The sequence below is a fragment of the Haplochromis burtoni genome, unplaced genomic scaffold, assembly GCF_018398535.1.
Source record: "Haplochromis burtoni strain Fernald_Lab_line unplaced genomic scaffold, NCSU_Asbu1 Contig_115, whole genome shotgun sequence".
NCBI classification, from domain to species: domain Eukaryota; kingdom Metazoa; phylum Chordata; class Actinopteri; order Cichliformes; family Cichlidae; genus Haplochromis; species Haplochromis burtoni.
In genome coordinates, this window is record NW_024582476.1 from 1,384,914 (window position 1) to 1,408,293 (window position 23,380).

At 38.3% G+C, this 23,380-nt stretch overlaps 1 protein-coding gene across 4 annotated transcripts; it reads right to left on the bottom strand.

The window, feature by feature from the left end:
* Nucleotides 1-560: 560 nt before the first annotated feature.
* LOC102312734 (flotillin-2a) lies at nt 561-23,326 on the bottom strand. 4 transcript variants are annotated; one of them, XM_005928455.2, is made up of 11 exons: nt 23,091-23,326; nt 18,211-18,292; nt 14,683-14,773; nt 8,245-8,368; nt 7,912-8,030; nt 7,670-7,783; nt 7,419-7,538; nt 7,120-7,334; nt 5,829-6,012; nt 5,073-5,222; nt 561-3,699 (listed from the first exon to the last, which is right to left on the bottom strand). In XM_005928455.2, exons 1-11 carry the CDS (start codon nt 23,137-23,139, stop codon nt 3,649-3,651), a joined length of 1,299 nt encoding a protein of 432 aa, XP_005928517.1. In that variant the 5' UTR covers nt 23,140-23,326; the 3' UTR covers nt 561-3,648. The 4 variants fall into 4 exon arrangements, with proteins under 4 accessions (XP_005928517.1, XP_005928518.1, XP_005928519.1 ...); XM_005928456.3 differs by lacking the exon at nt 14,683-14,773 and adding an exon at nt 15,283-15,373; XM_005928457.2 differs by lacking the exons at nt 18,211-18,292; nt 23,091-23,326 and adding an exon at nt 15,283-15,375.
* Nucleotides 23,327-23,380: the final 54 nt, after the last annotated feature.

The window sequence follows — 23,380 nt, forward strand, 5'->3', positions numbered from 1 at the left end:
ATCATGTGATTAGACCTGGAAAACTACGTAAAATTGTAGAGACTTGTAACCTGCCCCACCACTACCACCAACACACACTGACACAGGTCAAGGAAAATGCCAGGCAGCATTGTAAGGTCCCAACACCAAAAATATTTTGTTGTCGCAGACTGCTTTTTTTTTTATTTTTATGACAAATAACAAAAGCAGTGTCTCTTAAAACAATTGCATAAAATAACTCCCCATTAACTGACTTAAAGTGGACACGACATGATTGGCTGTCCCTCACAAACAAACGTTTGGGCACAATACTGTTAAAATCTGATTCGACGTAACTTTAGCTACATTTTACAGTTTGCATAGAAGCTTAAATTTCTGTGTAATCTCAATATTCAGTCACACCTTGTAAGTTAACAATAATAGTAATTGTGTTGCACTTTTAATGAATTTTCATCTAAATAATATCCTAAATCCTTTATCTCAACTTTTCTTTTTCCCCCCCCCAGGCGTCACTAATACAGCAGATGGCACTGAGTGTGAGATGAAACCCTCCTAATTTAACTGAGACAGTGAGGTCAACAGTAAGTGGTAAAACATTTATTTAGAGGGTGGAACACAACGCAGAATAACAAGGACACATGCTTAAAATGCCATGCTGGATCCAAGACCATGAGAAATATATTCACAATATCATTTTATAGAAGTTACATTTATCTCTGACAGATGGACATGTTTCACATGAAGACAGGAGTTAAGGCATAATGTTTGGTCATTCTCCTCTCAAATGCTACTCAGAGGTTGCCACTACGTTGATAAGACAAAGCAAATGTAGGTATCATATCCTACATTTGCTGGCCAAAATAATGAATGACCTTCAAGAGGTCCATGTTACAAAGGAATAAGGTTAGAATACTTCATTTATCATCTAAATACATACATACATACTTGTGTGTGTTCCAATATACATTAGTAGGATAGATGTTAAAGTACAGGTATAATAGAGTTTGAACAATCTAAAACAAAAGTATAACAAATCATCCCGTCAGTATTTCCGAGTGTATGAATGGTATTCAACTATCTGCACATTTAAGTAGACCAACATTATTCAACAAAGGCACTGTGTACAGAATTCTGTCTAAATAAAAGGAGCAATGCAAACAAGTTGTTAACCATTTTGTTCAGATACAATGTCTTCTGCAGACAGAAATGGTGCCGTTGGTGAATGTTACAATGATGACTCTCAACGGCAACTTGCATGTAACACCTCCGTTACCTGCTGACTGAAGCAGACATAAAATAAAAGACATTCTACTTTTAAGTGAGTACTTTTGGTGAAATTTGGGAAATTTTCATGATCAGCCACATTTGGCCGTACGACCAGCAGTAAGAGGCAGTGTCGCGCCTGAGTGAAGAAGAAAACTGCCAGTCATCTGCTGTCCAGCTGAATTAAAATGAGGACTCTCACTCATCCACACTGCAGTGAAATCTGCACTCCGGCTTCAAACCGGGACAGTGAATTCATTATCAGCTGATCTTTGACAGGTCCGAATGACCTGTATCGGTAAACAGCGGCTTCTCACAGTAGGAACATTAAACATCAAAAGGTTCACCATAACTGTGTTTCAGGCACAAATACAACACTTTAACAACAGGTGGAACTGTAACATTAATGTGGGGAAAAAACAGAAACAAGATGAAATTTGCCACAGACCAAAAGAGCCACATGGACGGTGTTTATTTCACAGAGGAGAGGAACAGTACGATAAATGATCACTGGCAATTAAAAACAAAACAAAACATTATGGTCACAGATTTGGAAAAGTGGTTAATGAATGTTCACAATATTGTTTATGAGAGGCACAAAATTAATTGAGAGGTGGGCAGGCCAGCTGTGCACAATAAGCTGGTTTGGGAAAGCAGAGAAGGATGGTACAATAAGTACAACATTTAGATTTAGGACATGTAGCAACAAAGGACTCACTGAGACTCAAATCATGCTAAGATTCTGCCATCTAGAGGTTGAAACTTGCAAGTACATGTCAAAACTTCTGATACTGAACAATTACTTTGAACACTGACTTTTGTATAAAGGTGAATGAATTTATATAACCTTACAACAGGGTAACCAAATCTACAAGCAATGATTAAACCTGTGAAACTCTTGATTGTTTATCATCTCAAGGTCGCGCAGAACTTGCCAAGATCGGAACATGTTTAAAGAAATGTTTCATTTTCTATCACAGTAACAGACTACAGTAGAAATCTGACATGAAAACAAATCATGTTTTCTTTGACATGCAGCAGCAGAAACAGCTACAGATCCAGCTGCTCAGACCCCAACATGAACTTCACTTTGCTTTCATCAAACTGAGAACAAACCTGAGCACAAACACTGCGTACAGTGTTTACAATCAAATCACCTGCTTGTTTCCCAACTTGTGACTGACTGTAACATTCCTGCTTTGTCATTACAGACTGGGTGCACTGGGAACTTAACCCACAGAGGTCAGAGTGACGATGCTTTTCCTTCATCACTGTGGAGTTTCTCCTTAAATTACAAATAACACAATCACACAAGTGACATCTGGGAAATATGTTAGCAAGACTAAGTTTATCTGAGGCGGGGGAACAGGACAAAAGAAGTTACACACACACACACACAAAAAAAGCCCAGACCCTGAATGTCCACCACATGCCATTTGAGGTAATACAGAACTGTTCAGTAGCCTTGGTGGGCATGCAGGGTCACTGTTGGGCTAATCATTTCCAAATATGGCTTTGTTTTATGCTGACATGTCCAAACGTGACAAAAGAGAAGCGGGAGCACTGCTGTCAGTATACGCATAGAACTAACAACATTCATCTATAACAGTGATACAGTCAGACAGAAATCCAACTAAAGCCAAACCGCTTTCGTCTGGTTTGGGCACTTGAGTGGTGAACAGGCACTGCACATAGGAGCAAGAAGACAGACAACATAACATCCTGCGAGGTAAGCCTTATCATACAAGTGACTGGTAACAGGTAACGTGTCATTGTATCTATATAATCACGGTGAGTACACTAATCTTTAAGAAGTCTGTTTAAAAGCAAAGAGGGAATTACACACTCTGTTCAGTCTACTGCAAACTACTTCAACAACTGAGCACTGAATGACTGTGTAATTAAGAGGCAGGAGCTGCACCTATTGCTCCATTTCCAATCATCAATGAATGTCAACACATCAGACAGGAACATATGCTTGAATTCCAGGCATATACTTAGAAAGCTGGAGAGGAGTACAGTATTCTGATTAGTTCTCTGTGTCTGAATTTCTCTCGCCTACTTTGCGTCTGGACTTTTTTAATCTATGAAGGATTTAGTAGGACTGCGAAGAACTGCAGCATATAATCCTGGCTAACTAGTGCAGAATATTAAGGGTGACCGTGTTTAAAACAAGAACTAAAAACAACAGAAAATACAAACAATCTGATCTTTCAGAGGTAAGGCCGCATTATTTTCTCCTTTAGAAAATTAAAAACCTCTTAAAAATATAAAAACCTCTGATTTGGTGTCAAGTGTTTCTGGTCAAAGGCAGTTGCATAAGGGGTCAAGGGCTAAACAAAGTTTTCATGCTTGAGGCAGATACACAGCAAATGATTGAGAATAACGAGTCCCAGGCCTGCTTCATCAGAAGGCTGCTTGGCTCTGTGGGGTGGTCATCTTCTGGAGCAGAGGTATCTGTGTGATCACAATGATTAGCACATTGGAACAGTGTTTAATAGACATCTGTCATGCTCACACAGCACAGCTGTACATTATATTCATCTGTCATAGCAACTGTTCCCTTAGACATGATGAGGTTTCAGAGGAAGTCACTGACATTTAACTCATCAGTACAGATTCACACATCAAATATGAACACTTAATTTGAGTATGTCTAAAAATATTTTTATGTAATTACAAAAAATGTAGTCACAAAGAACTAACTAGCTGAGACCACATCTTCAATTAAGTTTGACAGCATTTCTAGTAGATACTAGCAGATGGAGTGAGCATGAACTGAGGCTGCGGTTTGGGCAAGGCCTCAGTCGGGACTGGCGGCGGCAGATCCTCATGTACTAATGAGAATGAATTGGAAAAGGGAGGGAGGGGCGTGAAAATGAGTGCAAACAGCGTGCAGTGCAGGGGTTCATATATAGACAGAGAACTGGAAGGGGCATGTATGAGGTGTGGTCCTGCTCCAGGAATTCATTATAAATATATTCATTGTGTCTGTAACACGAATAAACAAAAGTAATTTTAAAAAGGATGTAAAGTGTTAATAACTACAGTACAGTGCATCTGTTGCTTCTTAAAGCTGCCTTGATTTCTCTTACTTCGAGAGCCACTGAACAAGCTAAAAATACAACTCTGGCTGTGTTAACAAAGTGTTGCTTATTTACACAACAAGAGTTTCAGTGTTTAGTAATAACTGTCAGAGTTTGTTCATATGTGGGTGGTGAAATTCTCCATTTGATTTCCCAGACGGTTCCTAAACAGCACAGCATTCCTGTGCTACATTTTTGGGAAGTCTCTTAAGAAGTGAATAATGAGCTGACAGCATGGAAATTGCAGCTTGCAGATGGGGAGAAAAAATATTTATGTCTAACCAAAAGTATTCAGAGACTTTCTTTATTTATAAGCAATCATTACCCAAATATACAACTAACCATAAAGATGACATATAGCAGTAAACAAAAAAGTGACTTTTTGCTGCACCAAAGCCCTTTCAATACAAACCCACATATGGTGATTAAGTCTCTCGGGATCTAACTGCAGGCTTATGGACCCAACAAGCCAATGTCATCATTTATAAATATGTTTGCCTGAAAAGGCAATTAGTGATTGCAATGGAGACAGACAGCAACTCGAAGTATGACGGAAAAACTTATAACACTTAAAAACGCAGATTACTTAGTGGTTTAACTTTTCCTTATTGGCTACACCCATCATAAACATATGGCAAGTGTGTTTGTGTAATTACTTTCATTGACAGAAGGGGGAGAAAAAAAAAGCTCTGTACTATGCTTCATATTCAGCAGAGAGCTCTGAACAGTACAGTGCCTTCTTACCTTGGTGAGATCCACCCCAGTGAGGGCATTGACTGAGACCGGGAGTTCAGCTAATAGACGGTTCACTTCACCAGTTACACGGCTGCCTTCTCCACTCAGGATGACAATCTCATTGGTCTTGGACAGAGGTGCAGCCACTTTACCAGCAATCTGGAAAAAACAGTGTGAATACCAGTTTGAGACCTTCAATAACTGAGGACTGATTTTTTTACTTATTTTTTTCCAAGACAGTAATCATGTGATAAAAACAGAACAAACCCTTTGCAGCTCTGTTCAGTAAAAATGCTAAATGTTTAACAAAGTCTATGTTCAAAGTTATCAGAGAAAGACGGTATATGTGAGACAATTAATGCTTTTCTAGCATTTGTAAGACAGAAATGTTAGTTATAATTGTGTAATTGTTCTAAAACTAATCCTGAAGTTGAGCTGCTTGTTAATGGTTTATATCACAACGAAAAAAAACCCCCCAGATACCATATGTCTACAATTTCTTCCTCATAACTGAATTGTGATGAAACAAAAATATTAGAGGCTGTCCTGCTATCCAAGCAGTCCACTCTGAAAAAGTCATAACCTTGATCACAGAGACCAGAGAACCTGCTAGTCCAATCTGCTAAACAGTCTGAAAAAGTTCATAAAATCACTTTGGTACTCAAAGCTCTTATGGTGTAGACACTGTAAAAAACAAACAAACAAACAAAACACTAAACAAAAATCCACACAAATGGCACTGTTTTATAAATCTGTATCACAAACCTTGGGTAGAGCCTCCAGGACTAAGGCGGTCTTGGCAGCATCGCCATACTGCTGGTAGGCTTCGGCTTTCAGCCTCATCTTCTCAGCTTCTGCCTTCCCCACAGCTTCAATGGAGGCAGCCTCTGCCTCACCAATACAGCGGATCTTCTCAGCCTCTGCCTGTGCTGTCAGCACCTTCTTTATCCTGACAGACATCAGTGTTAGAGGGACAGCAAAAGACTTCTTTATTGGTTTACATAACCAATATCTCATTACTAATAGACACACGACCTTTGACATGCAGACATAAACAGGCATTACACATTACACGTGGTATATGTGAGAATGAATAATAAATAGCGGTATAATTAATATTACTATGATGTTTCTTGGGTGCTGAGCTATAATGTGGCATTTTTTTTTGCATTAGAAAAACACAATAATTTCAGATATTGATAAAGATTGGGGCCCACTGTCCAACTAATCAGCTGCTCTGCTTTAGGGAAAGGAGCAACAGCAGATTTCAATAGGAATGGGAGAAGTGGGAAAAAAATGTTCAAAGATTCAAAATACAGCATGAAAAGCAGAAACAGCGGCTGCAGTGGACACTTCATTGTTTTTAACACTCAGGTTCAGTTCAATTCTTGTAGGTTATAACTTTGTCTTCTGCATGACCGGCTGATGGACCAATAACAGCACAAGCAAGAGTAGCCCATATTATGTTTTACATATATGGTAAATGGCCTGTATTTATATAGCGCTTTACTAGTCCCTAAGGACCCCAAAGCGCTTTACATATCCAGTCATCCACCCATTCACACACACATTCACACACTGGTGATGGCAGCTACATTGTAGCCACAGCCACCCTGGGGCGCACTGACAGAGGCGAGGCTGCCGGACACTGGCGACACCGGGCCCTCTGACCACCACCAGTAGGCAACGGGAGAAGTGTCTTGCCCAAGGACACAACGACCGAGACTGTCCAAGCCGGGGCTCGAAACAGCAACCTTCCGATTACAAGGCGAACTCCCAACTCTTGAGCCACGATCGCCCACATATATGTATATGTATTACATATTTTGCACACTTCCTCCATCTACAAAGCATTATTTACACAGTGGTGAGTTATTCAATTATGCCTAAAGAGACTGAACATTATATGGTTAAAAAAAAAAAGTCTTTAAATATAGCAAACCGCTATGACAGTCTCAGCTAAGAAATAAATGAAATAGCCCTTTAACATTTTCCCCCTCTCACTGAAAGTGATTTCTTTTTGACTGATAAGAGGATTTGTCAGCAAAGTACTCACTTCTGGCCTTCAGCCAGCTGCTGCATCTTGTAGGCTTCTGCCTCGGCAGGTCTCTTCACAGTAGCGATGAGCTCCTTTTCAGTGCGTTCAATCTCCTTTTCCTCAATTTTGATCTGTTTTTTCCTCTGCACCACCTCAATTTCTATCTCCTCCAGACGGATCTTCTGTTGCTCTTTAGCTGCCTGCAGCTCATATGCCAGTTGCGCCTCAGCTTTCTACAGAAGCAGGAATTTGTTTTAAAAGGGTAAACTTTCACAATTGTTGCTGACACATTCAACCCAACAAACACAACTTCATACCTTTGTGTTCACTTCCTGATTGAAAGAAGCTTTCTGCATTTCCAGCTCTCTTTTGGAGTCAGCCATTTTGGTGTCTGCGACGAACTTGACATCCATCATTTCTTTCTTACATTCAGCTTCCTGTAAAAGACAGAGTGCAACAACTAATGACAGAGAGATGGATCAGGTGCTGTATGGTGGTTTCTTAATGTAATAATAGCCATTAGCAATAGATGATAGAAGTTTTAATGTCGTCTTAAAGCTTTTCTTACCCTAATGCCAGCATCTCTCTCTGCCTCTGCTACTCCGATGTCTGCATCCCTCTGTACTGCAGCTGTCTGAGTTTTACCCAGCGAGCTCAGATAGTCCACTTTATCATATACATCCTTTAAGGAAGAAAGGTTAACACGAATGTACACAGTTCTAGGCAGTTAACCTAATGAAATTAAAAAACAAACAAATATTTGAAAAATAGAGTCAGAATAAGATGAACTTGACGTTCTCTTTCTTATACCTTGATGGTGAAGCTGAGAATCTCGATACCCATGCGGCCAACATCAGGTGCTGCCACCTCTCGTACCAAGGAGGCAAATTTGTCTCTGTCTTGGTAAATCTGCTCAACAGTTAGCGTGCCTGGAAGATGGGTCAGTGTGTTTAGTGCCTCAAAAATCATGGTCCTGTAATACATTTGAATAAAACCAAACACACTGACAAATAGGGCCAATATGTCAAGAGGGGGAAAAAAATCCTCTAATCACTGTCATAGTCATATGGCGCAGATACCAAAAAAAAACAAAAAGAAAGAAAACACCACAGAGTCACCATATGGTTTGGAGAAGCTACCCACCAAGGATGGCACGCAGGTGACCCTCTAGGGTCTGCAGGATAACACTCTTGATCTCCATGACTGACTTTCCCAGGAACTGTTCGCAGGCATAACCGAGCAGTTCTTTTTCAGTCATCACCTTCACCTAACGCCAACATGGACAGAGAACATCATTCATTGTGCCTGTGTTTGTGAATACACAAAGACAGGCACAACACACAGGTGTGGCACACAGAAGGACAACACATACTAGCTTTTAATATTATACAAAGATTTTTTAAAATCCTTTTACTTAGAATGTAATTTTTTTTCTGTTCACCTTCATTGCATCAGTAATGCAAAGAGCTGAAATTACAAAGCCTAAAATTCACAATAATATCAATAATAATAATAACAGTTGTTATTATTGTTATTATTGTTATTATTATGCCAGTATGTGTTGGATGTATGCATGTCATTATGCTTTTTACACATGAAAAGAACTATGGACATAGTAATCAGCAAAATGAAGAACATCTTGTATGCTGTCAGCCCACCTAAAAGAGGAAGCCAAAGCTGTCAGCCATCAAGGACATGGCCAAACAAATGTTCAACAATACTTTCTTAGTTTGCCTTTGGGTAAAGTCGATCCACACGACTCACATTTCATTTAAACGAATTTCTTGTAATTGATATACTTATTTATAGAGTAAATACAATGCCGTGAAATGTATTTAATTAATATTTTATTTATTTTAACATGTTTCAGATCTAACCAATTTCAATATTAGACAAAGATACCCTGTCTTACCCTGAGATACACTTTTCAGATAGGGCCAGGTTGTTTTGATAACCTTTTTCCTTTAATAAATGAAATCATTTAAAAATGCTGCCAGTGCTACCCGTCAGCCTCCTACTACATTCACCTTTCTCATCATTTTGAAAATCACAGGTGACATCATTCTCGATTTATTACGTTCACAAGATTTTGAGAAAACTTGACCTCTGATTTTTAGTAGATGGACCTTTGGTATCAGGTTGAAAATCGTATGTTGTCTCATTCTCGAGTTATATTTGCCTAATATTAAAATTTGTTTGCTGATCTGAAACATGTCAGCACGATACAGATGCAAAAATCTAAGAAATTGGGAAGGGAGTAAATAATTTTTTACAGCATCTCTCCATTTTCAATAAAAGTATTTTGGAAATGTTATTATGGCTTTTACAGAACACATGGTCGTCTAATGTCAGATGAAGTCAGTATTCTGCTTTTAGATTTTTTGCTCTTCTTAAATGCAAGGACTTAGATTTTCACATCAATGTTGCACAGGTTAATTCAAATATATAGAAATAAACAGGGGAGAAAAATATGATGGACACGTAACATTTAAAAAAAAAAAAACAACAACAACAAGAAAGAAACAAAGAAAAATGAATGTCACTGACCTGAGGTTTAAAAGATAGAAACAGTCAGTGATAGAGAGATCATTTACAAACAGACAGTCGTGTAATCAAAAAATGGGTTAAAAAGGTTTGGGATAAAATTGTTGTCCATCAGAGCTGTAAGAAAAGAAAAGAGTGAGCTGGGTCCTTAGGCGAGAGGTCTGCACACGGGTATGTTTTACAACATGCACTCATAACAGAAATAAGGGCAACACAAAGTCTGGAAAGACTGTCGTCACTTCCAGAAAACAGAAAAGGCCACAAGACAGCCAAGGAAAGCTCTAACAGACAGCAGGGGGCGCTGTGCAACGGCTGACATTGGAATAAAGACTTGAACAATTTTCATTTGTTGCCCTGAGCTCTTAATCTGCTACCTAGCCCCACTCCAACTTGTAACACCACCCTTCCTCCTGCCTCCTCTAAATGCACAGACTGTACAGAAAAGAATCTCAGTAGACAGTTTTGTTTTTTAAAATTTGTTAGGTCCTTCCAGTGCAAATTGACTATTAAGTTATCGAAGGATTCAAAAACAGTCCTACCTAAAGTAACAAGGCAAAATATGATTGAAGAATTCAATACAGAAATGAAACGCACATCCTAGATTGAAATTCTGCTCATTTCCTTTAAATGGATGTCTCCCACCAAGTCTAATTCATTTGTCTCTTTGAATTAGGAAAGACTTTGCTGTTACCATGGGACACAAATTTCACAGTGGCTTTGGCTTAGACTGGACCAATCTGACGGACACCATTATGAGTCTGCTGGAAGTAAGCTGTGTGAAAGTGGGGGGGGTTTCAACTCCAGACAGTGGCCTCACTGTCAGCACACATGTAGAAAAACACAGAGAAGAGGAACATACAGTGGCAAAATGGTGGTCAAAACAGAGAACTGATAATGAGGCGTCATCATTCAAACAAAAGAACTAATGGCATGCGGGCAAAGAAAAAATTCAGGAAGTAATTAGGAGCAAGATATGGAAATGCACAAAACACTGTGATGATACGTACATTTTCTTAAACAGAAAATCCACAAAATAATTGCTTTCTATTACAAATTAGAACTCAGTCAACATTTGTGCTTAAAAAGTATCTACAAGGCAAAATAAGACATTCTGGAGTCTTGACTCTGTTTGTAGGCAAAGTCCAAGGCCAGGGAGCGCTGCCTGGCTATATGGGTTTTGATTTGTACTTCAGCATCTGTGGCATTAATGTGACTGACAGAATGAAAGCAGATGTGCAGTATTGTGCTTATCTTACTTCATGCACTGCTTTAAACGAGGTTATGAGGTTTGCTTTGTGTTACACGAAATAATTAGTTCGCCAATGCAAATATTCTCTACCATTTTTGAATTACCATAAGCTGACACACCAGGGCGCAGTTAGAATTGGTTTGAATAAGCAGAGAATGATTAGAGTGAAGAGTCAACAATAAGTTTTTGCCATCATAAACTGGGGAAAGAAAAATCCTGTACATGCTGCTCTGCAAGTAAAACCTTCACTTGTGAATAAATGAGCAGCTGAAAGTAGCTTTAAGTAATACATTTAAGACAGCAAAAATAATGTGAAATGTTGATTTAAATGGTGCTGCTAAAGTTTGCGATGGCAGACCTAAAAGGCATAGGGCATAAAGAAGCTATTAGTTAAAAAGTCAGCCTGTAGCCCCGCTACTCCTCAATTTCTTCTTCTGGTAACAAAGAGACAATTGCAGAGGATAAGACAGTTTGCTTCTATTTTCACTACAAACAGTGCCAATCAGCATCAGGCACGTGTAGAGGCAATGCTGAACTATCGGTCTTGTAGCCTTTGTATCGCTGAAGTCACTGTTATCCTGATGTGCAGTATGATTTTTAGGAGGGCACCTATGGTGTAAGCCAGGGGTCGGCAACCTGCGGCTCTTTAGTCCTTATACTGCGGCTCCGCGTGGTTTGGGAAAATAAATTTGAAGTATTTAGCTGAACTGTATTTTATTTATGTTAGTTCTTTTTTTTAAACTTGTACTTCTAAATTGGAAGATTACTGTGATATTGAAATGTAAAAATAAAATTATATTTTATTATTTTTTCATCGCTCTAAATAAGCGTCACACTCGCGGAAGCCGGTATACCTGCCGAAATGGCGTGCATTTATCGAGACTTTCAACCCCAGGTAGGCCAATTATGGATCTTTGGATCCACATTATGTCAGCAGCTATTCTCCACCATGAACTATGTTAAAAACAAACACCGCTCACGCCTCACAGATGACAGCTTACAGTCCTGCGTAAAGATGAAAGTGACTTCGTACAGCCCCAATTTGCAGACGCTGTGCGCATATGGGATATGCACAGAGGTTCAGGAGCAGAAGTCCCATTGTAAACATATCACGGCAGATCCGATGATGTTTGCATGAACATGCTTTTCAGCATCTCTTTATTGACCACTTTTCATACACGGTTGCTGTACGCATACAGCCGGCTGTAGCTTTTCAGCTCACAGCCCGACACACACCAACAACAGCATAGATGGCACAGACGTTAAGGCAGCGAGGCATGATTGCGGGTGCCGCTCAGGTGCGTCCGCCTCCCTTGCAGCGGCGCTGCAGACAACGCCCCGCCACACACCTTAACCTGGTAAAATACATATTTAGGCAGAATTTTGCAAATATCTATTTTTCATTTTTTTTAGCAGCATAGTGCTTTTTTTCCAATTATTTTTTAAAAGTCAGGTCAAGGCTCCAAAAGCCCAAAGGCAATATAAGGGTGGCGGCTCACAACAGTTTTTGTTTGCTACATGGATCATTTTAGTTCAGCTGGGTGTCTTTCCTTTTGTTATATTTCTTTAAGAGTTCAAAATGTGTTAATTACATAAATAAAATGTAACTTTCTCTGTAGCACTTCATGGATTTCATAAGCAACACACCTTAGTTCTTCACACAAAGCATAAAGGTAAAAAACAGTATATACAGTGTTATCTTCATTTTAGATGTCAAAAAGTATTTGCGGCTCCCAGTGTTTTCGTTTGCGTGGAAACCAGGTTCAAATGGCTCTTTGGGTGTGAAAGGTTGCTGACCCCTGGTGTAAGCACATAGCATTTTTATGACTGATGAAGAACTATTACTGCTTAAATATTTTTTTAAAATGTTTAATAATACTTTTATCTCCTTCTCTATATTAAGCAAAACATTGTTATTAGTCAGTGTCCATATCTTTATTGTGAGTGGAGAAGATGAACAAAAAGATGTGATTTATGGTGGCCTTTCTCTTTAACATGCCTCAAAATGTAATTTTAACATTTCAGAAAGGTCTGTCACCTTTTCAAGTCTTATTGGGACAATTTCAACCTGGTACATTATTAATTTGAAACGGTATGAACAAAATCTGATGTGGTATCTCTGTTGGTTCATCTGGATGGTGTAACAGGAAAGTGCTCAGGTTTTTTCTTTGTTATAGAGTGAGGCAAGTGTCTTATAATAAAAGTTGACTCTGTGGTTTTAACACAGGGGTCTAAGTATGAATAAATAAATAGAGATTATATAAATCTGGACAATTTACCCTTGAAGCATGTCTCCTTGGGCACCTTTGGAACACTGCAGCTGCTATTGGTAGCTCAGCACCTGGGGGTGCTGTTCTAACCATTTTACAAATATTATTTACATCATCAGAACAATTGAAAAAAAAAAATCAAACAAAGAAACTTCAGGTGTGTCTGCATTTTCATGAGGACTTTAAGTAGTTTAAGACAGAAAACATCAACTTCTGTAAAACTGACATGACTGTCATCTCAGACCACTGAAAAGTGGAACTCGTCCTACGATCCACAGACTAAAGAGGACTTTTCTTTGAAAGAATCTATAATGTTCATGCCAGGCAGTAAGGCCTAAATCTGGGCTGGTAGTAAGAGCCTGCATTATGATCCACAATAATTTAGAGTCCTCTATCGCAGTGTTTCCCAACCACTGTGCTGCAGCACATAGGTGTGCCATGAGAAATGATCAAGGGGTCATGGAAGATTATCTGGTTTCCCCTGATTGGTACTCTAAGCAACTGGCTTCTTCTTCCTCCAATTAAAATGGGTTGCCGACTGCCAGTAAAACAGAAGACGAAGAAAAAAATGACGTAGTCATGCTGTGAGTGAGACAAAGCAGCAGATAATAGCAATAGATGAATATTTGAAAAGAAAAAGTAGTCTATCTGGGTCCTGGAGAAAATTCCAACGCAGCCATAGCATGAGTAGTGGTCAGAAGAAAGAAAAAAGTTATGGTGGGGACAAACCGAGCCAATTCTGCTATACCTGGTGTGCGGGGCGCACACTGAAGAGGCACGAATGAAAAAGATAAGAGCACAATTCCCACAGAGCCTCTGAGAATAGCAGCTGCACTGGAAGAAGTCTGGAGGTGCGCAAGAAGATGACTATTTAAAAACTCCCCTGCAAATTCCAGTGACACCTAGTGCAATAATATGGATCCAACATATGATACACTGCTTCTCAGATGTTTTGGTATTGTGACTACCCAAGTTATTCTTTAGCGTCTGTGAATTTTAAACAAAAATGTGACAGACCCAGAACTGAATCATTAAAAAAAAAAAAAAAAAAAAGCAGAAATAAACAGCATACAAAATAACATAATATACTGAGATTGACCGCAAAACACCAATTAGGCTTTTCATAGACCCATTTTTGTGTGCCATGCTAATTCACTGAAAGACTGAAAATAACACTGTATCATCAGCATAGAAAATTGGTGGGGGTGTACTGCTGCAGGGAGCAGTGGGGTGACAAATTACAAATCAGAAAATCAAGTTTGAAGACTCGGACACAGAATACCAGCTGAAGTTGTATAATATTGCCTATGGTTTTACAAAAATAAATAAGGAAGCATTTGACACAGTGCTATTGTCAATTCGACTCCAGCTTGGTCAGATTATGTTACACATACGCACTTGAGACCCCTGTATGAAATAACACCTCAGCTGTGATTAGAGGCTGATGCCAGAGAAAGGGAGGGAGGGAGGGGTTAGTGAAATCTGAACTGGGAGTCCCAAAAATGTGTGGTGATTTACCTGAGCCACCCCAGTGACAGTAATAGCTACACCCTCCGCTGTCTCTACATCCTCACACTTGGGCTGCAGGGTCATAATCTCAAGCGTTATCCTGTGAAGAATGTGGAAAAATATAAAATAAAAATTGACATGATCTCAGGGAAAGCAAATGAGGGGAAGGGACTGAACACAAGAAAAGAAAAACAAGACAAAGTGAAACCATTCACCCAAGGACTCCAGATCACTAACAACGGAGCAAAATGAGATGCCATCCACAATCCAATCGATTTTGCATTAAGGAGTTGCAATTGATTTAAAAATTAGCCTTATTATATTAGTTGTGATTGGTCTCTGGACTTCGGATATCCTCTTTTTCATTTCTATGGCATTCATTTAGAGGCCCCGTTGCTGAAGGTGACTCAGAGCACAGCATTACAGCAAAGTTATTAACAGCTGACTGTCTCCTCTGACTGCAGAAGAAAGAAGAAAAGAGGATGAAAACACACAGACAATGTTAGCCGATTAGCTGAACCATCACCTTTTGTCTTCCTTCGGCCTCAAACACCAGCCACTGCTTTTTTTTTTGCTTTTTTTTCCCCCCAGCCTTCTGAAATGCATTACCTGAGCCACCCCTGTCACATCCAGGGGTACACCCTCCGAGGTTTCGATATTCTCACAGCGACAGAGGATGGTCATAACCTCCAGAGACATTCTACGTAGGCAGGCAGGCAGGCAGGCAGCGGGGATAGCAAAGGCAAAACAGTAAGTTGGACAACAGCTGTTAGGAATAACAGTAGCCAAGGTCAAGAGGCAGAGAAAAGAGAGAAAGGGCAAAACACAAAACTTGCCCTTCTGCTTTGCTGGTTTTAAGCCTGTTTTACATATGATGTGCTGCTGATGATACCGCTTTTAAAACCATAATTTTTGTCATAGTCGCTGTTATAAACAATTTAAATGAAGTGTGATAACACACAACATCACTAATGGAATCAAGCCAGTGTTAACAGGATCCTTGATCCTTTACGTTTGCATCACAAATACACAGGAATGTCCATTACAAACGATCCTATCCTGTGCTTCAACACTGAACTGTTTACATATGACTATGTTTCAGAGCAGATAAAAGAGGCTTACCACCCTTGTATTATGATAAACACACTACATTCATACCAAGTTGTTTGGGTCAGTTTCAGTCAAAGACATGGGAGGATGACTGCAGCAACACTGGGAACCAGAGACTCTGCTGAACAGCTCCACCTCCCTTTCTTTCCAAGAGAACTGGATCAATGAGTGAGGAGCCTCAACTCAACATTAACAAGATTACTGCATCACAAGCAGGAAGTCCTCCACCACCACCAGCACCATAATAATGCTGTCCAACTACTGGCTTATGCACGCAGGGCTGTTAGCAGACATGATGACTACTACTCTGAGTGGCACAAGATCCTTCCTGCTGCTCTTAATAATATTAATACTAAAAATATAAGAAGGGATTCCTGAGACTACTTAACTCTAAATGGAGATAAATCCAGACATGTTTCAACTTTTGCATCTTGTTTTTAAGGTCAAACCATTATGTTTCCTAGCATCTAGAGCCAATGAGCAGCACTTATAGCGAAATGGGTGTGAAGGAGGCACACAAGGACTGAGAAAGGGCAAGATCAATATGACACAAAGCAAAGCAAGTTAGCAAAGTTGAAATAAAGAGGCAGGCAAACAAAAGATAGTTAATATCAGGACTTCCACAGACAAGATGTATCAATGCTGCTTTTTTTTTTACAGGATTATGCTATACAGCATATGACGCCTGAACAAAAACAAAAGGAGCAGTTTTTATTTCTTGATATGGAATATATATGAACAAGAGCCAACTAAAGAGCTTGTTTTCGGTTTCTGGCAGAGAAACAAAGAGGCACAAATTTCATTTGGTGTAGCTCATTATGAAACCATTAGTGAGTTGCTTCTCGCAGGTTTATATTTCCTTTGATGGCTTTTATTTCAGAACAGGAGTTTAGCTCATTTTCAGTTTACAGTAGTTTTACAAATATTGTTAGTACTTCTCCCTCAGATCATCATTATGAAACATCTGTTTGTCTTTCCACTAATGCTTCTTCATTGGGGCTGGAAAAAAAGCAGACAATACTCAGCTGCAATTCTCACTAATCTGTTAAACACTAGTTTCTAATATTAGAGCGTTTCTGTTAGCCACAAATAGCTTATTTATTCATCATTAAACTCTGAATAATGTCTTCTGTTTTGTGTGTGTATATGTATGGTAATATGTTTAGGTGTGCACACACACACACACACACACACATTATAAAATAAAGTTACAAAATGACTTGCACAAAATTAAACTGAGTTTTTTATTAACTTTTAGTTTCATATAATTTGATGTCAATATACATTATTCATCTTTGATAATTAATGCATTACATTACTTATTTCCTATAGAGGCAATTCATTACATTACTACATTACATCATATTACATTACTTTTGAATTACTGCACAAGAGATCATCTGAGATTGTCACATGATTACCCGTTAACAATCATTCTTTCAAACTGATCCAAATCCTTACTCTAATGAGGACATACACAATCTCTTTTAGTGCTTCTGTTTAATACAAAGTCGACAACACAGTTGTTTAGAGCAAGCCCAAAGAAAACTTAAAAATCTATATGATCTTTACTTGTTAACTTTACTTAACTCACTATTGGCCTACTGTCACTGCAATACTGCTGCATCACTAACAATTACTGAGGAATTTATGGCTAAAAGGTAAAAATATAGCAATCTTAATAAAATATCTACATTCTCAGTATGTTTTAGGGCTAAAAATCACAGCCTGCACGTAACTATTAGGAAACTAGACTGAACTGATAAAGTATTGCACATTTGCACTCTTCTCCTCTTAATGATAACCATAACTGAACAACAAAAGTAATGACTTAAGTCAACTACTTATTGTGCACAAATATAACAGACAGACAGACCGATAGATAGACAGATAGATAGACAGACAGACAGATAGATAGATATCTGTCTATCTATTTGAAAATCCAAACACAAGCCCTTGTTACTCAAAATGCAAAGCTGAGATCTTACAGGGGCATGTGCCCTACTAAAAGGGGTCTAGCCAAACATAATCCAATTAGATAAACAGGAGACGTATACTACATCACCATGTCTTTGTTGAAATTATCTGATTAACTCACAGTGTAAGGTGGGAAAACAAATTAACTCTTGAATTTATTAACTTAAAAGATCTCTGAACAGCAAAACCCTGTAAAAAAAAATCCTATACAACTATTACCATTCATGAATATTTATAAATGATCTCATAACTTGCTTGATTATGGCTCTTCATATGGTTCATAGATCTTTTGTGTTTGTTCTCTTAAAAAACCTTGAGTCATGACCATAAGGACATAAAGGTATTATAGAACCTTTTGTGGGGACCTGCAGATACCCGCATCTTAAACGTTTCCTGATTGAGTTTGTGAGCACATTTGTTCAGGTTAAAGCTAGAACAGACAGATCTTACCTCTGGATGTCAGAGACGAGCCACCAGCCCCAAGCCCAGCCTCCCACGACATAAGTCTTCTGATCTGAGCCACAGCAGCCACCTTTGGAGCAACACATATAAAACACATCACATGGCTGCAATCAATGTAGCAAAAGGTCACATGCTGTTGTATGTGACTTTTTCAATATGACATCCAGTCTGGGTTCTTTTAAACTTTGTGCACAAACCACCCGAATTCATACTAATGCACACTTCTAACTCTAGAAGCAAATTTGATGCAAACCGAAATTAGTATCACTGTTTTGAAAAGGATCAATTAGTGACCCACTTTTCTGTTCTGCACTCAGTTTCTAAACAGGATCATGTGTAGCTTTAAGACAGAAAACCAAAAACCCTTCTCTCAATCTTCCAACCACATCACCCACAGCAGCTACGTGAGAAAGGTTCTCCAAAACAAAGCAGGTAAAGGGTGAAACACTCAAGCTCTCATTTAAATACATCAGCCTCATGGAACCATTCTTTCTGATTTTGTGGGTTTGTTATTATTACAACTGTGGATTCCAAGGACAATTAAAACGTATTATCCAGTTTTAATTGTGCAATAATAATCATCATTATTGTGATGCATTCTGTTTTGCAATAATTCTCGTTTTGCCTTTCAGCACAACCTCTCTCATTTTGCCTCACCAGAGTCCAAGTCCAAATTCTGCTAGGCTGCTGTTTAGTTCACTTGAATGTTAGTTTATGTTTTATTAGGAGCAAGAAAATACATTTACATAAAAATACATTTTTTTGTTTTGAAGATATAAATGTATCCAGCAACCATGTTGAAAATGTAAGATCTCAATATTGATCCAAACAACAGAGACTAAAATATGAAGGGACATGCTGCACATGTGGTGCAGCATGTGATTTCTCTGATAGCGGTTGTTCATTTAATTAAATATAACCTGTTGAGCCACCTCATCAGTAAGTTTGCAGAACCAATAAAACTATTTTCAATATTTTATAAGCCATTACCCTCCTAACCTCTAAAAATGACACTGACAAGAGTTTCCAAATGAGACTGAGTTAGGTTAGGCAGCCCCTTTCACTAGCCTCAGCATCATGGTGTAATCATGAGTGATTAGTGTGACATTCTCAGCTGTCACATGATAACAGAAAGGGGAGGATGGCCAGGAGTAGACTATCCTTATTAACACATACTTCCCTAACTCAAATACTTTTAGTAAACCGTTCAACATCTGAAATTATAGATCTGTAGCAGACCTCTTCCTTTATGACGCAGCAGGCCTTTAAGCTTCCAACAACAGGGCACTTTGCTGCCTGACTGACTAACATCTGACAGGAAACAGCAGCACTTGTGTACATAAACCAGAAAAAGTACACACTATCCTTGGTAAAACTGTGACTACTGTGATACCATAACTAAGTTTGTCTGCAATACAGGACATCACATTACCTGAATATTACTGTTTCTTACCTCAAAACCTTAAAATTAAATTTAAATTAAATTTGAACAAGAGGTCGAAATTTTTAGAGTTTAAAACTAAAGTAAAATTAGAACTAGATGTGAAAAACATTTTAGTTGACTTAAAAAGTAAAAACTAGACTTTTTAAAAAAATAAAAAAATAAAATAAAACTAACTAAAACAATTTTGTAAATGTTTAAATCTAACTAAAATGAAAAAATAGGGAGAAATAGTCTTAGTTTTAGTAATTTTTAGTTAAGTAAAATGTTATTACATGTTTTATTAGGGCTGCTCAATTAATCGAATTTTAATCACGATTACGATCTGGGCTTTCAGCGATCATTAAAAATGACTGAGCCGATTATTAGCCCCTCCCTCATGCTTTACTCTCGCGCTGCTCCATGTGGCAAATCGAGCGCACTGCTCTGCATTTCGAACACGCGTCACAACAATTAAAGGACCCGAGGGAAGCTCGGAAAGCTAAGCAGAAGTTATTTGGAGAGGAGTGGACTGCCGTTGGTTGAAAAGAGAGGTAACAAAAAAAAAAAACTTCAGTGGTGTGGAAACATTATGGCTTCGCGGAGTCAGACGTGGATCAAGTAGACACAGTGTGTAAACTTTGCTATGGTGTCGTAGCTGCACCACAGAGCAACACTGCAAAGTTCACATTTTTCATTTATTTCTTATATTGCAAACATTTGCACTGTTATCAGTATTTGCACACTATTTTATATTATTTTTTAAAGTCATTATTCAATACATTGTTATTGTTAACCCTTTAAAGCCGGTCAGAGCAGCATGCTCGTTTTGTGTAACTATTTTTAAATCCCTGTAGAACCTGAACGCTAAGCTAGCACAATAAAATTTTTTTCCATATGAAACCAGAGGAGTTGTACTTACATCTTATGCCATCAGCTTGTCCTCGGTCACGGTTTCCTTCCACATATAGCTTTGCAAAAATTGCATAAAAAGAGCTTGCAGGAACAAAAACATAATATTCCAGAAACACCCTTTGCCGATCAGATCAGCTGTTCTTAACACTTCCCACATTGAAAAAGACGTCAACGTGAACTATGCAAGTGACATCATTTTTGCGGAAAATGTAGTTTTTTACTTGTAGGCCTTAGAACTCGAATTGCACTGCTGGAAATAGTTTATTTTGATGCACATGCACATTCTTTGCAAATTTGCATCATAGGATTGTTTTTTCGTTTTTCCTGCAGTATATAAAAATTGCTGTATCTCCAAAAATAAAACTATGAAGACACTCAAAATAAATTTCCTGTTGTTGTAAACTATTTTTTGCAACTTTTTTGTATTTAAAGTTTTGAGGGATAAACCTCTTAAATTTCTCCAAGTAGAAATATATGTAAAAACAAAAACGATTTTCAATTTTTTTGTAGTTTATTGCACTTTTTTGCAATTAATGTAATTACTATGGACTTAATGCATACACATTTTTAAAATATGGGCTATAACAGTTGTATTGATGTATAGCAACTTGAAATGCTCCCACAAATGGCACTACAGCATGTAAAAAAAATAATATAAGCTCTGGCGGACGAAATAAATATCGTCAAATAATCGTGATCTCAATTACAGTGAAAATAATCGTGATTATCATTTTTGCCATAATCGAGCAGCCCTATGTTTTATTACTATTATCTTTTATTATTGATTTTATTACACGAGTCATTGGCTGTGTTTATTGATATTTTGGATGTGTAAAAGACTGCAAGTCAACGACTTTCAAAAAATAGTGTATTTACCGGTACTGTAATACCTGTACTGATTTTCCTCTTGCCTCTGACATATGCCCTTTATACAATAATAACTAAACAGACGAAAACTAACACTGAAACTAATTAAACTAAAATAAAACTAAACATTTTCACACAATAAAAACTGAACTGAAACAAAAAAAAAATCCACTCTGGTAACAAACTGAAACTAAACTGATTTAAAAAGTCAAAAATGGAATAAAAGTAAAAACTAAATTGGAAAAAAACAAAACTATAGTAACTCTGGTCTGGTCACATGATTATCAACATACTGATTTTATGGAGGAATGCTGAAGCAACAACTATCCTGCTAATGCATTCATTCTACAGGTCAATAAATCACGTCAATAAATGACACTTTAGGAAAACGACAAATAATCCTTTACCAGCTTCAGTTTTCTTGACAAAAAGCCATGCATATCCTAAATCACACTATGGAGAGATGGTGGCATTAATATACAATTGAGGCCATGAAAAGTACGTTGTGTTTTGGCCCCTAAACATGTAAACAGCAAAGCTATTTCTTTTCGACATCCGAGACTAATCGGGTCATAGGATCAGAATGTGCAACTCACACCCACTCAACTTTGCTCTTAAACAACATTCCTCGAAGTGATGAATTACATGCTGATTTTTGCACAATGGAAAATCCCAAAGTTGTTATTTGTTCATCACAAGAGAATCAGACAGGAAACGATTCAGTTACAGAGGCGTGCTGGACATCTTTCCTGCAACACGTTCCCAAACCGTAGTTTGAACCTACAGTAGGATTCTCAAACAATCAATAGCGAATGCATGAAATTATTATTATCTGGTTTTAATATTTGTTTTGTTTTCTACATGGCCAGTAGCTTTTAAAATTTTAAGGACTATATTCTGTGTACCCTGTGTTATGGGTATTAGAAACATCAGTGGTGACAGACGCAGTCTGCAAATCCGGGAGCGTGCACAAGCCCTTCTCTCATAATTCAATTAATCCTGCTGTAGTCCTGTAGGCCAAGAGTACCAGTGAGCCACCAGTGCAAATAAACATCAAGTCCAGCTTCGTGTGGTCCTGTTCCTACCCTGTTACATTACGCTTGTTTGACTCTTACTAAAATGATCATATAAAGCCAGACTCGTGAGCACACATGTAGAAACCGAAATATAAACAGCGGAAACCAAAACCACCTAAAGGCTGCTTGACAAACTAGTATTCGTACTTGAACAAGCGTCACTGCAATCGGATGAAATACTGCAATAATAGAGTATTAACAGAGGAAATCGGCGGACCTAGAATATAAATTATCTGGGGAAAAATACAGAAAGATACACACGCTGGCTCGTCCACTTATTACCAAATTTCGACCTAACTGTCCAGATACATGTACTCCCGTCAACATGTGGGAAAAGAAAACATGGAGATGCGTCTGATTTCCTAAAGAGGCAAGGATCGCGGGGCTGTCGCCCGCTTTAGTGCTTCACATGGTGATTTTACCGTGATATAACAGGTCACGTTATTTTCTATTTTATAATGCACACAATAAAAGCCATTAGTTGCTTTTCGTATAATGGCTATATTAAACATTTTTTCGTTTCTTCTACTTCAGCGACCCTGAAGCGCCAAGCAGCTAAACACACATCGACCACGAAGCGTTTACGTTACCTGAAACCACAAGGGCCTCGTTTGGTCCAACGGTATGACAGTTCCCCATTTCAGCAGCAGAAAAAACGTGTATCCACACCTTTTCGACGCATACAAAACTCACTTATTTTTTTTTAAAACACCTTTTGCTCCTTTTTCCCACTATCTATAAAATATTTTTCTCACGCCCCTACCGACGATTCCTTTTTTCTTTTTTCAAAATGGAGATTTTTACTTTGTAGTTGCGTCACGCTATACTTAATGAGACACACTACTTCCGCTGATAAATTTTTCAAAATAAAGTCATGTTG